The sequence below is a fragment of the Hippichthys cyanospilos genome, chromosome 16 (genome assembly GCF_059441005.1).
Source record: "Hippichthys cyanospilos isolate Australia breed blue-spotted pipefish chromosome 16, RoL_Hcya_1.0, whole genome shotgun sequence".
Lineage (NCBI taxonomy): Eukaryota > Metazoa > Chordata > Actinopteri > Syngnathiformes > Syngnathidae > Hippichthys > Hippichthys cyanospilos.
The window spans coordinates 14,795,961-14,812,925 of NC_142384.1; the positions used below are offsets into that span (position 1 = coordinate 14,795,961).

The 16,965-nt window shown below is 40.9% G+C and overlaps 2 protein-coding genes across 5 annotated transcripts in view; one reads left to right on the forward strand and one right to left on the reverse strand.

Annotated features, from left to right (window-relative positions):
* The window catches only part of LOC148410809 (retinoic acid-induced protein 3), a 34,616-nt gene extending 20,781 nt beyond the window's left edge, over nucleotides 1-13,835 (forward strand). Inside the window, exon 5 of the mRNA XM_088436133.1 lies at nucleotides 13,728-13,835. Coding sequence (XP_088292259.1) covers nucleotides 13,728-13,789 — 62 coding nt within the window. The 3' untranslated portion in view covers nucleotides 13,790-13,835. The remainder of the gene's footprint in view (nucleotides 1-13,727) is intronic.
* LOC148410810 (RNA binding protein fox-1 homolog 2-like) overlaps nucleotides 1-16,965 on the reverse strand; it is a 35,237-nt gene that overhangs the window by 12,891 nt on the left and 5,381 nt on the right. For 2 of the 4 annotated variants that reach the window (XM_088436130.1, XM_088436128.1), the window contains exons 2-6: nucleotides 13,115-13,165; nucleotides 4,655-4,855; nucleotides 4,216-4,395; nucleotides 3,828-3,881; nucleotides 3,516-3,608 (exon numbers count right to left, since the gene is read on the reverse strand). In XM_088436130.1, the coding sequence (XP_088292256.1) occupies nucleotides 3,516-3,608; nucleotides 3,828-3,881; nucleotides 4,216-4,395; nucleotides 4,655-4,855; nucleotides 13,115-13,165 (579 nt within the window). Of the gene's footprint in view, nucleotides 1-3,515; nucleotides 3,609-3,827; nucleotides 3,882-4,215; nucleotides 4,396-4,654; nucleotides 4,856-8,505; nucleotides 9,373-13,114; nucleotides 13,166-16,965 lie in introns of those variants that run through there. The other 2 variants (XM_088436131.1, XM_088436132.1) reach the window with 2 other exon arrangements.

Sequence of the window (16,965 nt, forward strand, 5' to 3'; positions counted from 1 at the left end):
TCTTGATGTGCTCAAGTAAATCCACAAGAGAACAATACTGTACTTGGAAAATTGATTTTAGAGAGTAGCAGAAATGGAAGGTTTTTGCCTATCAAAAATGAACACTATAAAACAATCTACAGTCAACCAATAAAAGAGACATCAAATGACTCGAAAATGTAACAAATAGGGTAATTGGGTGCAAAGAAGAAGGAAATGATAAAAAAGAAAAAAGAAACAAAGGGATTGGCAATGAGAGAGGTAGGGATTGAGGAAGACAACGATTACACGTGACAGCGAGGAGGACAAGGATGGAAAAGCCAAAGAGAAAACTATCTTTTAATACTGTATTTCTTTCAGTTCAAATCCACAAATTATGATGCGTAAAGATCTTTGTCAAACTAATTTTGACCATCCATTTGTCCATGTTCAAGCAAACTTTGTTGAAACTGTGTTTTGATGTTAAAATGGAGTGAATCTGCAGTTTAGGGGCTTGCCTCAATAATAAACTAGGTACTGTACCTAAGTATTTTAAAATCTGATCTGCCTCAAGAAGTTTGAAATCGCTGATGGTCAATGTCTGCCCAAATGAACAGTGTGTGGCACCATGAAGAAGTTGGGGCTGAGAAAGTTTCTCCACACATACCCATGCAGTGATGATCAAACCCTGAGATGAGCCCTATTTGGATGAGATTACACATGCACAACTACACCATGTGTCACACACGCTAGCACTGGTGTTCGAATGCCTGATTAAAACTTTGCGCTGTGGAGGAGTTGATATTTCCTGTTAAGACTAGCTCACAAAGGAAGGACCAATACGCAACAAAGCACGTGACGGGGAATGGGAGCATAATGCGATGAGGGGCCGTGTTTCCGCTTGTTAATCAGGAGCGTGCAGTGCTCTAAGAGAATGAGCATCGCTTTCAAGAAAGACAGGATGTCCGATTGAGAATACGACAAGTCATAATATTAAACTGTGACAACAGAAATTTCGCTAACTTCATTTTTTCAACGTAACCCTTTTGAACTTTTTTTCCTCAGCCAGGTATACTTTTAAAGAGCGTAATGCCGAAATCGGACGGAAATAAAGAAGAAAGACTTAAAGCAGAGTGCTGTGACCTCCGTGTCGGGTTTATTCAACTTTAGAACTACACTTGCAGTGGTATCTCTAGAAGCGTTTTATTCAACGACTCCAGAATAGATAGACTGCATAAAATAATCTGCTTTTGGCTCAGTGACCTGTATATTGTATCACAAATGACAATGTACATCTGTAAAAAACATTAAAATAAAGGCATACGACATTTTGCAAAGGAGTCGTTATAACACAATTAAGCAATATGTTGCTTCATTTTCTATTTAACTTGCTCTTGACTTAAAAACATTCTGTCACTAAAAAGGATGACATTAGATTTAGCTGCAGAAACACTGTTAAAATCTTACATACCCCAACGTGGACTTGTACCACCTTTTGAGAACTGCTGCCCTACAGCAACAATGGTGATTTAAGAGCAAGCTTAGTATAGAGTAAAGTTAGTCATGTTCGGGCAACTTACGTGGATGCATTAGATGTCTAAAGCAAATTGACTCCTCCGGAGCGCAGAGTTTTATTCAAGGGAAAAAAAAAAAGTACAGCAAAACTTAAACAGCAACAATTCTTCACTTATCAAAATTAGGCCGCTTACATGCTTGGTTAGCTTAACAGTGGCATGTACCAACATAAATCGGCAGTTATGATAACAGAGGAGAAAAATTTGACTTTTTTTTTTTAAATACACACATAGATATACATTCCAAATAAGAATGTGAATAATTATTCAGTCTACCTGCAATGAAAAGACAATGACTTTGACCTGCACAGGTGCAACATTCCATGCTAACAAAACATAACCCCATCACCAAAACTAATACATATAACAAACAGCTTGAGCATTAACATGCAAGGGAAGGATCTGCACACCCTGATCGGATCTCGGTTAGACTACATAGTGCCAGAGGAAAATACTCGTCATGCACAATTAGGCTCCATCAACGTAACTCATGCCAGTGAAAAATAGTAAGCCTCCTTGACACACACTAAACATTTAAGTAAAACCATTGTATCCGGTAGAGCTAGATATCAGAGTTTGTGAATTGTTACGGTTATTATTATGAATGTCATGTCGCCAACTGTATTCATGAAAACATGGTTCACCAAACTCTGAAAATGACCAATTAAAGGAAATGTTTACAAGAGCAACACCTGCAAGATAGGAGAACTTCCAGACGGCACTCTCGCAAATAGAAGTGCCGGGCCTTTTCTCCAAAGAAGGAAGAATGTGTACACCAAACCCAAGATGTGCCCTGTGCCAGCCCTTTGTTTCTTCAAGCCCATGCACCATAAATGAACACTGTACCAACTACTGTTTCATCACACGCTACGGCCCAACATGACTACTTCACTACTTGTAACAAGAGTACAACAGTGCATGCAACAAACTTCTCTCAGAGAAATAATTGTGTTCATGCATTAATTGGGTGGAGACACAATCATCTTAAAGCAATGCAAGGGACAAGACAGGCTGCCACATCAAATAACTCCATCCATATCCCTTCAGCTTGCTGATTGACTGAAAGTGGAGCTGGCAGAGGATGTTGTACAAGTGGATACAGGCCGCTATCTTGTATTTGCAAACGCAACAGAAGAACAGAATGCAGGACTGAAAGGGGAACATGTTCAGCCTTCATCTGTCATGCAGGTCCTGCCGAAACTCGCTCTCACGTCCACACAAACACACACGCGCATTCAACACCCACAAATGGAAGTCAGCACAGTTAGCCCATGCAGAGCTCTTGTCTTGCAGTGACCTGGGTCAAGAGATCCAAAACAGATAACGGATACAAAAAAAATCAGAATGCAAAAGGACTTAACGAAAAATTTATAATGCGCTTACAGGGTCTTTAGTGCTAATTAAAAATACAGTATACAGAAAGTGAGCATGCGTCAGTGCTGCCGTGATTCCCAGCATGCTGCTGTTGCACAAGGTGCCACAATCACCACTTAGCCACAAAATCAGGCGAGGGGAACACAGGACTAAATGTACACCGGGGGAGGCGGGGAATTAAGAGGTATCCAATAGCAATCTGCCATGCATTATCCTTCCACTGCATTCCTCTGGTGCCCTCAGGTGCCAACCACAGAGACATGATTCCAATTGTTGGTGAAAAGTTGTTGTATCAATGTGGCTACAAGCTGCACGTCGAAAAGCAGAAGAGATAACAGTTTCAAGAGGGGGGGAAAAAAACGCTGCATAGGAAAAGTACCCCAGCATGCCGTAAATATGTGTTCTTGCACCCCCAATCAGTCTCACCACAAAATTAAAAAAGGAAACAACCAAAAAAATGCAAAAACAAATATTACAGCGGACCAGGCAGTAGGATATGAATGTGCTGCATCAGAGCATCATCAATGCTAGCTAGCAGGGGTTCTAAAGAGTTAGAATGGCAATAGAGACAGGGCAGAATAGTGCAGTGGACACAGATGGGAAAATTACCTCAATTTTACGACCTTCCACCAAAGTGCCATGGAGCTTTTCGCGGGCTTTCTCTGCATCAGCGCTGGTCTCAAATGTCACAAAGCCAAAACCCTGTGGTTGTAAAGCATGGGTCAAGAAAGTAAGCAGACACTGATTCGTCATGGGGGGGAAAGTCGCCATTTTTCACTTCAATACATAACTGAAGTTTGAGAACAATAGCATTTAATATTCCAATACAACATAATATTGCTTTAAATTTGTAACACAAAATGTATTTTGTTGAAGTATAGCACATATTGTGTTGGGTCAAAATTGGATGAATTTGCTTACCTTTGAGCCCCTCTCATTGAAAATTATTTCTACGTCCAGAATCTTTCCATATTGCTGCAGAAATAATACGAAAAAATATTTATTTATTTATATAAATTTATTTCACTTGCGTACATTCGATTGAAATCTAAAAGGTTCTGAATTGTCAAGTACAACATTTTGCACTAGAGGTCACTGTTGCACATTGAACATATTGCCGGCATTTTCTTTGTTTAAATTTTCTCCTTTCCCTTCCACTCGTTTAACACTGACACATATATTCCTTGCCCAATAAAACATCGATAGTTCATCCCTGAAAGTCTCAAGCCACTGTTTCCAATCCTTAATGCATTTTCACTGTTCTACTGATACTCTTGGACGTAAAGCTACACAGATGCCAGATTCTTACCCCAAACATCTGCCTGAGATCCGGGTCACGGAAGCGGAATGGGATGTTTGAAACGTGGAGACGTTTAGGGGTTCCTTTGGCCTCTGGCGAGTCTCCTCCAGATCCCCCTGCGGCTGACGCTCCAGTACCACACTGTACAGCTGCCTCCCCTTGAGATGTCTCCTCAGCCTTTAACTTAATCTTAAAAGGTTGAAGGAGAAAAAAACATGTTCAGACAAAAGTGAAATAAGTTAAAGTTGCATAAAAGACAAAGATAAATGATTACACCAAGAAAGGTTGAAAATGTTCCTCATGCATCAGAGTTTGAATGTTCCCACACCAACCCTCATCATGCTCTTTTCAAAGATTCCAAGACTGACTCCGCAGGAGTGACGAATATTAGTTTAGAGTTAGGGCTGACTAACTACCAGCAAACCCTTTGACAACACACAATGCTTACATTGTTGTTGATGGTGGTACTGGTGGTTTCCCCATTAGCACCAGCGCCTACCTCAGCTGGACCTTGACCCCCTGCACCAAACATGGCCCCAGGGCCAAATTCTGTCCCAGCAATCCCATTCTGGGGAGGGGGTGGAGGAGGGAATGCTGTGAAGGCTGGGGTCACCAAACCATCCTGTGCTCCTGTTGAATCCTGAGCCCCCTGCAGGAGACCAGATTGACCAAAAAAACAAAAACAAAAGGGAAGGTTAACACAAATTCACAATGATGTACTGTCAAGCTGCAACTTGCAAAATATTAGAATGATACAAATTTTGGTTTAATGTTGTGCTTTTCACTATACTCCCCCCCTCCTTTTGCCTGCACACTGTATCTCAAGCAGGCGTGTTTTCAGTCAAAACCGGCCATCAAATATTTACAGTACACATGCATTATTAAGAGTTTGAAAATTCGATACACATTTTGAAATGCAGGGATCATAATAGATGGATACAGCAACATAAATAATAATCCCAGTCAAGTGATTAATGACAGATTCAAAGGCAGTTGTGTGGAACGTGTAATTACTAGACTACAGTAGTCAATAAATACATATGGATCTGTCTCGGATCGCGCCTGCTTTATTTTCGGTTATGCTACGGCAACATCAACAATACAGTGGACGCATTCTTTATAGTTGTTGCTGCAATGAGTTGACAAAATGATCAAAGATTAATCAATTATCAAAAAAATTGTTCGGCGTATTGCTCCAAATATAGTGTATGATGCAACATTAGCCTCTGCTCTGCTCACTGCTGTGGCCTGGGTGACGCCTAGAAACACTTGGTTCTACAGACAGACATTTTAATTACAGTAAGCAAGATGAGTTGCCGCAAAGCAAATGAGCACAGTCCCGCTCGCTCTCCCTAATCCAATAGCCTGATTGCTCAACGTTTTACAGCAGTGACAACCACATTGGCAGTTGACAGCCAGCTGAGGATCTCGACCTATCTGCACCAAAGACATTTATGGTGTGCAATCCTCAAAAGATTGAGCTGCAGTGTGTGATAAAGCAGCAGTCAGTAGGAAAATCTCTAGTCTTATTGAGGTGGGGCTGATCGCGTGCGTGGAAATGGGTGAATGCTGATGTGTTTTGCAGCTTCTACCTTGAGAGGATCAGAAAACTGTGGTCAGAGCTACAGTATTTTCTCCTAGCTACAAGATGACGTCAAAGCTCGAAGCTCCGTTTCCACTGCACTGTAGCAACTCAATTTGCCACTGCTGCACCTGGCTCCAGCGACCGCATTTTGGTGTGGTTATTTAACCACTAACAAAGAGGACTGCTTGAGCCGTGATATCAAACTGCTGACTTCACAATTGTGAATACTGGGGGCAATAAGCACATGAGTCAGATATACGCTTACAAGCATTGATCCCAAGAACCTCCCAACAAAGAACAATTTGCCCGATTTTTATTCATATTCGTGCCTTGATGTCAAATAAAGCACTCGGGTTTTGCGTGTCCTAGCTTAAAGAGTTTTTGAGTTCCAGCCAGGGATACAGCATGGTACAATAAATCTGGAACCTCGACACAAAAGGCCATGGCCAAATACCGCATCTTTCCCCCTCCAATCTTCCTTCAATGTAAAAGATTGAAAATATTGTTCCTACAGTATGAGAGCCATTCAGGCAATCCATTGTAGTACTACTGAAAGCATGAACGCTAAGCTGTGCGACATCACGCTGTCCACTGCGCATGCGAGACAGTTTTGAGCTGTTTGATGTTCACACACAGGTATACATGTTGCATTTATTTGGAAATGTGAATGACCTAAAAAAAAAAAAAAAAAAAAAAAAAAGGGATTTTACCCAAAATTTGGAATTGAGCATTAAGCCCTGCCGTGTGAAGCTGACATCTTCAAATAACCTAAATGAGCCATCTATCTGGCTACACATTTTCCAGCCCAGAACAGTACTCCGCTATCTCCTTGATGTCGTTACAGTTCTGCGAAGACATTAACTATACAGAACTCAATCCATTTTAAGATAAAGAGAGTTAAGCAAAAGAGAATACGGGGGGAAAACCGACATGCTCCAATGGAGTTGCCTGGTCTTATCATTAGCCGTTGTGCAAATATTTTAAACAATATTAAGGATCCACTTTTACAAATTGCACATCACTGTCATAGAAACTGTTCGCAATGAGCGTTTTTTTCCCCACCCCATGTACACACAGAAGCCCAGTTGTTTTACCTGTGACACCATATGTTTTTCCATACACAGAGAAGATGAGGGATGGAAAAGCGGCCCTTTTGCAGGAAACCTTTCAAGCGTGAGTCTAATGCCTGCCTGCTGGGCCACAGTGAGCTACGCACAAGACAAAGTCACTGAATGTAGCAGCCATTAACACAAACCCATTAATCAAACAATCCCCATATGTAATTGTGAGTAAAGTTGTATGACAGAGGCTGGAAATGCTTTCAAACATGTCTTCTGGAGGAGGCTGGAGAAGAAATCCCCAACCTACCGCACTATTCAAAGTAGTGACACACCCCTTCAAGCTACTCAAAACGGCTACACTGTAATGTCCATCAAGTAAAGGCAACTGTCCATCTACTTATGTGTTCAATTTAGTAAAAAAAAAAAAAAAAAAAAAAAAAAAGCCCTCGGATGTTTCCTCAGTGTGGGCCAACCACAAGATGTTCCTTAGAAGTACATCAGTAGTTTACTAACAGTCTACTAACTAAAACGGTGTCATATAAGGTGATATTTTCAAATTAGATCCAAGAGGACAGTAGTATCTAAAAAGCGGTTGAATGAAAACTATCAGATGTGTGTTCTCTCTGTAATGAAAACGTGTGTCACAACAACAGGGCCTTGGCACCTGTCAGCATCAATCCAAAGACATACATGGAAGTCTTGGTTGATGATGGTGGATCGCTTAACAAGAATTGTAGGGACATTACATCACATGCTACACAAAATATACTGTACATGACACTGTGTGTAGTCATACAAGCTTGTCAAAACAGGTCACTACAGCTTCAGTTAAACCTACACAAGGCCTGTAAAGCAAACCAGAGAAGAGGATATTCTAGTACTGAGCCACAAAACAGCTAATCCCAGGGCCTCTATCTGCTATGAAGCACATTTACAGCAGCGAGGCGTGCAACCACAATCAACGAATGCAACAACGAATGCAACAATGTTGCTAATAAAAATAGAACATTTCTCACATCAAGTTCATAGGATTAATTTGTCATTTGCAAATGTGACATTTTGAAATCTAGCTATATCACTTGAGGTTATGCACAAGTGGAAGAATACTGGAAGGTTGGTTTTTGCACAAGATATGAATGTTAAGTTTATGTTACAACTAATTTTTGTTGCCTGAAAATTTAACACATGATTAGGTTTTGTAAAGAGGTGTCCCGATCTGATATTTGGATCGGACATGGTTCCGATATCACAGAGGAATTGGGACATTATTGTTCCACATCCAAAATTTTTTAATATTGGCACAATTTTGTCCCAGTGTGAATCCACTTGTCCTGTTTGTATGTATATGTTGGTCAATACTGCAATATGGGGATCAGATTGGAAGTGAAAAAGCTGTATCGGGGCATATAGATTTTCTTTTTAATAAATCTAAGCTTACTTAAATGAATATTTATTGAGTATTACTTTAAAATCCAAATTCAGGCAATAACTGTACATACAACAAGCATTTAAATGAGAGCACATTCGTGTGCAGCAGGCGATTGGGTTTTAATTCACAACACAATATAATTTCTATTGTCATACACTATTTTTGTTCTCATTTCCAGTCTCAACACTACACACCGAGTTGCTAGGCTGTGATTAAGAACTTACCAGAAGCGCAGTTGGGTAGTATAGCCCCATCATCGTCTGACCCGGTACAACTCTTGACCAGCTCTCCACTTTCACCGTCCCTCTCGTCTCCCCTTCCTGGTGTGTTCCTACCTCCCCCCCTGCTCCTCCGCTCCTTGGCCTGGGCTCCAGAACCATGAGCTGACAGCGGCTTCAGTCCACGTCTTCACATTCAAATTCTCCCTCGCCCACTCCTCCTTCTCTCCGCCGCGTCGCTTCTTCAAAACGCAAGCCTCGACCGCCTGTCACTATCTTCCTCTTTTCCTTCGTCTCACCAGTCGGCTTCGCCGCTCGAATCGCCTCAGGCCTTAGCGTCTCTCCCCGCCTGACAGCCAGAGACTCTCCTCTCCTTCTATTGCTCTCTTCTCTCTTTGCTGTCTGTCTATCATTCACTCACTCATGTTACACATCCCGCTCTTCCCCCTGCTTACCCTTGTTCCCGCCTCTCTTTTAAATTTAACCTCCTTCTCAGTCTCAGTCTCTCCGAACGATCAGAGCATCCGTGTAGCCGGCTGTATCTTCACTGGGTTGGAATCATATCGAATTCACTGCAGTCTTCTCAATCCCCTGGTGAGGAGAAAACGGGCGGGAAGAAAAGGCTTTCTTCAAGTCACACTGGCAGTGTGAGAGTACAGAAGGCAACCCCCACTGCATTGCAGCTTTTTTAGATGATTTATTTATTGCATGACAGCTCGTCGGCTCCAAAAAGCGGCAGTAGCTAGCTACTAGGGCAGTCTGAGAAGACCTAGCTGTGTGGGTAGGCTCCAAGCTCACCATCCTCTGCAGTAGCTGCCTTCAAAGCGGATAGAAGTCTCGCAAAAATGAGGGAATACCAACGCTCTGAACCACAACATGACGTTAATCTTTAGCATACTGCAATGCATTGTTATTCTAGATGCAGGTCCACGTGTCCAAACACTGTGCTGTTGCAGAGCTGTGAGAGCAATTTTCCGCACCGCACTTCCATATGCAAGGGATGGAGCACTGCGGAAAGAAGCCTTGATGCCAAGCTTTCAGACATCTGCTGAGTCTGGCTGGAACTGAGTCCAGAGGGATGGAGGAAGGGCGGGATCAGAGTAGGAGGTGGTGTGGAAAAAGAGAATTGGGAGGGAGTTGTCCAGCGTGGGGGGCAAGGACAATGGGCTAGTGGATGCGAGCGACAGATAACAGGATGAAGAGATAAATGGATAAAGGGCTGAGTGAAAAGAAAGAGTGAGGGATGACAGGATTAGGGCTGTAAGTGAGGAGGATGAGAGGATGAATGGGGATGATCTGAAGATTAGGCGCACAGACTGAATTTTGCGATAAACACACGCAAACACATACGCATTATGCACAAACTGATGGGCTGCTGTGATCATATGCTGGTGAACCTTGGTTGACACACAGAAGCAAGTGAGCTCTCCAGCTGACTCACAAAAACGGCTTTCTTCCCAAAACTTCATGCACAGATAATCAATAGGCTATTCTTTTTTTCCATTAGAAAATAAGCCTAGACCAGCAAATACTTATGAAGTTCGTGAGTAGGGCAAGGCAGGATTTGTATGTTTTGAGGTCGTTTTGCAGTTTTTTGTTTTTGCGGGAATAAATAACCAATTAATTGGCTGATGATTTAAAACAAAATTACATGTAGAATGAAGAAAATATTTTATTTCCTCCCATTGCACTTCAATTGTACGCAAATAGCCCTGTTTTTCAGAACAACTTGGTGCCTATTCCTCACAAAAAATATTGTTGCAAAAAAAAAAAAAAAGCTTACAAGTTTATGGTATAGATTTACGTGCAATAACCTGTTGTAAAAGGTTAGAAAATAAAAGGTTCGAATCAGCACATTTGCCACGTGGCTCATTATTTTAAGCAAAATTTTATAGGCCATTTAATCAGCCACTTTAATCGATCAAGCCCAATTAATGACCACTCGTGTATATCATATCCATAATGTATGATAGGGAAATGCTATCTAAAAGCACCCAAAATGCACTATGTAATGAGCTACCTGATGTGATGTTGCACAATAGTTTGCCAAATGATCAGTACTGCTGAAATTAATTCAATTTCACTTAATTTGCCACAAAAATATTTACTAATTTCAAATACTTTGTTTTTTCACTTATCAGTGCCAGGCAGAACATATTAGTGTTCTCTCCAAGATGGCTAAAGGCACATAAAACCTGTCAATCCATCTGTTTCATGTAGAAGACGACTAAAAAGATGATCTTTATTTCAGTCTTCATAATATTTATGACATTCTTTCTCGGTGGTTGCTGCTTTGATAGTTATAATGTGAATGAAATTAGGAAAATTAATAAAAGTTGGAAAGCATTAAACTAGCTAATCCAGCATGACAGGCCTTGATTTACAATATTTGCACTATAACCACAAGTCTGTGTACAGATTAAGTCAGCAGGAATAACGAACATTTGGATCACTACAAATTATCCTCCCGACCCCTAGAAATTAGTATGCAACAAAATCGAAAACACACTCACATGCTATTTGAAGAAAACACATTTTTAGTACTCCAAACGGAAGCTCTTTAGTACTGCCAGATGAAAAACGAATGTTGTATTTAATCAGCATTTTTTTAATGTCCCAATACAAGAGTTTTGTGGGATGCAGAAATCGAGAAATTTGTATGGGATGAGCAAGAAAACAAAGTAGCTCACACCCTCGCCTAAATAACATATGCATGATGGGTGCCTGCCAGCAAGGATAGTCATTTTAAAAGGTTTCTTGTGCTTCTTCTTTACCTGTGTCCTCACTTGCATTTAATCAACTTTTATGACCTGACAGAACGCAAACAAACAAAAACTGGGAAAAATAAATACTTGGGAGAAGAGAAGGGAAGAAACAAAACATAAAGCTGCTTTTGAACTTGACAGTTAAAGTCTCCCAGGCGTGCCCTTTTTAAGCTCCTGCCATAGCAGCTAAAAGAGCTGTATTCCCAAGAAAGGAGATGCCAAGTGCGGAGAAGGATGAGAAGAGGACGACCAGAAAAATAAGCATATATGGGAGGAGGAAATTTCCCATGTTGGGTTATAAGGAGTCTGCGGGGGAGAAGGGACTCACAGACCAACACTTCCCTCCTGTGGCACCGCCAGAAAGCTACATCTCAAAACACACAGAAATTCCAAGTCCGCGAGTGCAGGGAGAACTAAAGGTGGAGGATACACAAGCGCTTTGTCATTTAGCGCACCAAAATAGAAGTTGCAAATGCATACACACAGATTCATCCCCCGCTCACGCACTGAGCTGGTCTGAGCCGCTGAAAGTGCACCGCTGCACAGAAGGAGATAAGAAAATTGTCAAGCAGTCTTCCACAACGCTGCACATAAGGCACTCATTACCGCGAGCAATATTCATGGGGGAAATGCTTCAAATGAGTTGGAGAGTGGAAGAGAAACAATATGAAAGCATTTGCAGGGTGCCGAGCTTACTCTAAAGCAGATGATAACAGCATTGCGATCTGCTGTCTGAGTGTCGGGCCTTTGAAAGAGGAGCTCAATCGCAACCAGGTTCTTTCATCCTGTCCTCCAAAAGGCTTGGTTTATGAGCTACCAACAGATGACGCAAGTGAGAAATTAAAGAGCGCCTGACAGAGTTATACAACAATTCCTGCCGTACAACTAAATGTACTAAAAACATTTATTACTTACACCTCTTACACCACGTACACCCTTTTAAGAAAAGTACTCTATAACAATGGTTTTTATCCTTTTTCAATGATGTACCCCTTGTGAAATATTTTTACAGCCAAGTACTCTCTTAAGCAGGGCAAAGCATTTTGGGATAGAAAAAAAGGGACTTAAAACGGTGCTGTGCCGTCCATGCCTGATTTAAAAACTTTGGAATTACATTTCTAGTAGTATCTCTTGGCTCATTTTACTCCTTAAGTCCTCAAGATTGATTGTACGATAATCATAGGATGTATTTCTGGCTGGTCTGCTGAAAAATTGCATCCCTAATGGCAGTGCACATCTGTATAAAACTTAGCAACTAAAAATAGACATTTTGCACAGGAGTCACCATAACACAATTTAGTAAGCTGTTTCACGTTCCAATTAATTTTCGATAAAAGAAAAAAAAAGTACTGTTTTCCCTCCCTCCCTCCCTTCCTTCACAAACTTTAACACCTCCCTGGGAGATGAATCAAGCGTGTATTCAAAAGATGGTGGAACAGCAACAAAAATAGCAGCAGCAGAGCGTTAAAACGGGAGTTAAGAGGAAGACTGAAACATTCAAAAACCTGGTAGTATTTCACTGAAACAAATCTGCTAAGTCCAAGACATGTAGGCTGTGCAAAGACGAACTTGCGTAACATGGCAGGACGACAACAATGCATGAACATTTAATATGCAAACACCCTGAAGCGGCTTTCATCATGTCACCGTGGTCTCCATGACAGCTCCGGCGTTGGTATCACAGAAAATGGGCTAAATACAAAATCTGACTAACAGGCAACTCTGCTCGTCTCTCTAATGTTCATGTGTATAGAAGCGGCTTTAATTAAATAAACGATATAAAGTGTATCTATGTATTTTAAAATGCAATTCTGGTCATAAAGCTTTACTTGAATTCACTGGTCTCTTACCTGATTGTGAGGTGTGTAGCCATGAAAACCAGGATTTAAGGGTTCATTGTTCTGAAAGAGACAAATGGGGAGGGGAAAAAGCGCAAGTGGAATGTAAGTGGCGGTAATATAACGGATATGTTTGAAATTATAAATGTTTGCAAATGTAATTTGTTTTTTCAGAGATTTTCAGAGTAATGCTTCTATGAGACAGTTGTGAATATTATAAAGGTTTAAACACTTTTAAAACAATACTCAGACTAAGGTTGCAACTATCAATGGTAATTTTCTGTCAATTAATGACAACTGGAAAAAAGTTGTCATTTCAATTTGTTTCTTCAAAAAAGGAAATTATTCCAAATTGACTGTGCATCAAATGCAAAACATGCAAAATGGACAATCAGGACATGCCCCAGAAACCAGTGCTGAGTGTTTTGTTCAGTAATTAATTTTAATTAGATTATTCTTGTCCCTTGTCCCCCCTTGTCTGTGACTATATTATTTTGTCCTGGTTAGAGAAACTATTGTTTGCTGCAGAGCGAGGTGAGGAGGCAAAGGGGAACAAAAGAGGGGGGCAGTAGAGCCTGAACTGGAACAATGGGTGAAAGTTAACCAAACGCTGATATTTTGACAGGAGACAGGGAGAAGACACGAACGCAGAACTGCCTGCTGGCATGCCTTGCAGAGAAAACATGACCTCCTACTGAGACTCATGCCACGACTCTCCTACAGGAGATGAGAAGGACAGAGAAGAAAAACATGAGAATGTCGTTGGAGAGATGGGGGGGGGTAGCTTGGCTTATGCAGTTTTATGAGAGAGGGATAGTACAGTTAGTCTTTCAAAAGGGATATTTTTTAGGTTCAAAGGAGTAAGGATCAGATAAATAGTATTAGCAGTTTAGGTCGAGTGACTCTCCAGCACTGAAAATGGCAGATGTAACTTCTGAGGGGGTCAAAGGGGGTCACCCATGTCCCAACCCATATCTCCCTGCTAAAGGAATAATTTCTAGTTATACTATTTCAAGTAAACAAGTGCAAATGTTTAAGAAGGTCACAACACATTTTATCACAAGGACTTGGCTGCTCGATGGATATATCAATAAATATATAACATATAATATGTAGTCATAAACACAACATATCAGAGTCTTGAGCAAGTCGCTCAATAGCTTCTTTCTTTGCATTTTTCTTATCAATGAATTTATTAGAGTAGCAAACAAGTGGGGATATCTTCAAGCGGAAAATTGAAATTTCAGTTCACTTACTACATAGTATTGGGTTGTATATGCATGGGTTATAAGCAAAAGTGATTTTAAAAAAGGATGACGTTGACTGTAATGTAAATAAAAATATTTATTGTACCGATCAAAAATCAAATCTTGGGACTGTCCTGTGAAAACAAACAAATGGGCCTTTCCAAATCCGTTCTCCTAGAGTTGGAAGCACGGAATTGTCCATAATTTCTTGGTACGAGGAAGAATGAGGATTCGGACAATGAATGAACATAGGTTATATGAAAAGAGAGAGGAAGAGATTATGTACTGTATTTTAGACGTGCTCTCTCTTGCTCATACAAAACAGTTTTTTCTTTGTTTCTCTCCCTCTCTCCACTTCCTGTTTCATCTGGAACCAATTTCCCCCCTCACGCCTTGTCTCCAGGGGGAACGCTCTCCTTGATGCGCCACATTTAGAGGGGAATGAGCCCGCTCATATTGGACAACACAGTGACTTTGTAAAAACAGCTGGTGGCTAAAGACAAGCATTTTGCTGCTGCTAGTATTACTGAGTCAATTTGGAACTCGACTTAAAAGACCGCGAGCAGTACAGTATGTACGCTACATACTGGTACATAGTCCACTTCATACATATATACAAACAATTGTCTGTGTATTAATTTGCATTGTAACAATATACCACATATATCGCAATTTTTGGTCAAATTCACAGAATGGATGGATGGTTAAAATAATGTATTAATACAATAAGTACGTTCGTCAGAGTTGACTGGTGTCTGAAAGTGCCTTACTTGAATGAACTTTGGGATGGTGTCTTTGAAAATGCAAAAATGTGCCCAACGTGTTATACGTCATTTGCAATTTTTTCAAGCACCGCCTGGGTCTTGTCGACTATGCGACTTACATCTCCGTTCGCAATCGGGTAGCTGAAATGCACCCACACTGCTGCAAATGGTTTGTGTGTTGCACTACTAAATAAATCCTGGCGAAGAACCGCAATACCAATTAAATCTCAACCCAAATTATACCCGGCCATCAAATTATAGACGTTTGCTTTCTGCAAGGAACAGAGCAGAGTGGAAAGAAGAAAGGGGAGGTAACACAGAAGGCTGGGAGGAGGGTTAGAGCAACATCTGGAATCAATCTGATGAGAAAAGAGGGCGAAAGCGGGACAGGGTGGATTGAGCAAAAAACGAATAAGGGAATGAAAATAAGGAGACAGAAACGGAGGAAAAGGAGGAGGAATGCAGGGATAAAGTCAAGCAAAAGAAATGAAAACTATAAAGTAATGGGACTGGTGAAATGGAGACAATGAGTCATGGGAGAAGAATGCTGTGTGATTTATATTTTCTTAAGGCGTTGGGGGAGGGTTTGTGGGTTGGTGGTAGTAGCTGAATTCGATACCTGGCTCTCAAACATACACAGTGCATGCAAACTTTAGCCATATGGTACCGCTTAAGAACACTACGGCTCTTATCTAATCAATTTATGCATTTTCCATGATAGTATCGCAAACTAAATAGTACAGCTTCCACTCGGCCCGTTACAAAATGTTGTTTGTAAAGGAGGGGCTTTGGAAGACTGACATGCAGAAATTGAGGCTGTTCTAACGTACTCAAAAAGACGCTTTGAGGTCAAAACTAAAGAGCATTGCTCTTGTTTATTTTCTTTCTCACCAACGCGCTATTTTAGGAGAAAGAAAGAAGTTGAGGAGTTACTGGAGCAAAGGAGTGGAAGAGAAGAGAAAGAGCAGCATTGGTGGCGTAAGGTAAAAATGACATGAGGTCAACAGATGGTGAAGGGGGTGATGGGTGTGGGGGAGAGAAGGAGGAGGAGTGCAGTGTAATTTAGATGGGTAGTTACAGGCATCAAATAAATCGGTTTTACAAAATCCACAAAAAAAAAAAATGTCACACCAGACAAAACGCCAATGGAACAAAATCCAGATCAGTTCAAAATAAGAGAACAGGTTTAATGGAAGATAGTGAGACAGGAGAAGTGGGCTATAGATATCCTATAAGACAACTGCCGGGAACAACTTCAAAATAAAAGCATTCGAAGGCAACCGTGTCCATAAACTATTTGGTAAATTAAAGTTTTTGAAACTGGCCTTCTCATCACATTTCATGCGTGTTTTACTGCCTTGCATAACACTAACAATTGTTGTTGTTTACACTAATAGACGTGCAGACGGCATCAATTTATGCTAAATAAATATTATGCTGGAACAAACAATGTGGATCTTGGAAAGTTACAATCTACAAGTGGAACGATCCATCCATCCATTTTCTAAAGCCGCTTATCCTCATAAGGGTCGCAAGCTTGCTGGTGCCTATCCCAGCTGACTTTGAGCAGTAGGGCGGAGGACACCCTGAACTGGTTGCCAGCCAATTGCAGGGCACACAGAGACAAACAACCATTTATACACCCAATCACACCTAATGACAATTTAAGATGTCCCTACTGACAACTACTACGTCAAGCTAACCAATTATTATTATTATTACTTTTTTTAAATAATTAATTGTGATTGGGGGATCATATCGTGCTGGATCAATCAGTGGTGCAACATAAATATGCTTTTGACTTTATCCTTTCAAAACCCAAACTAGTTGTCACATGCAGGCATGTAGACTG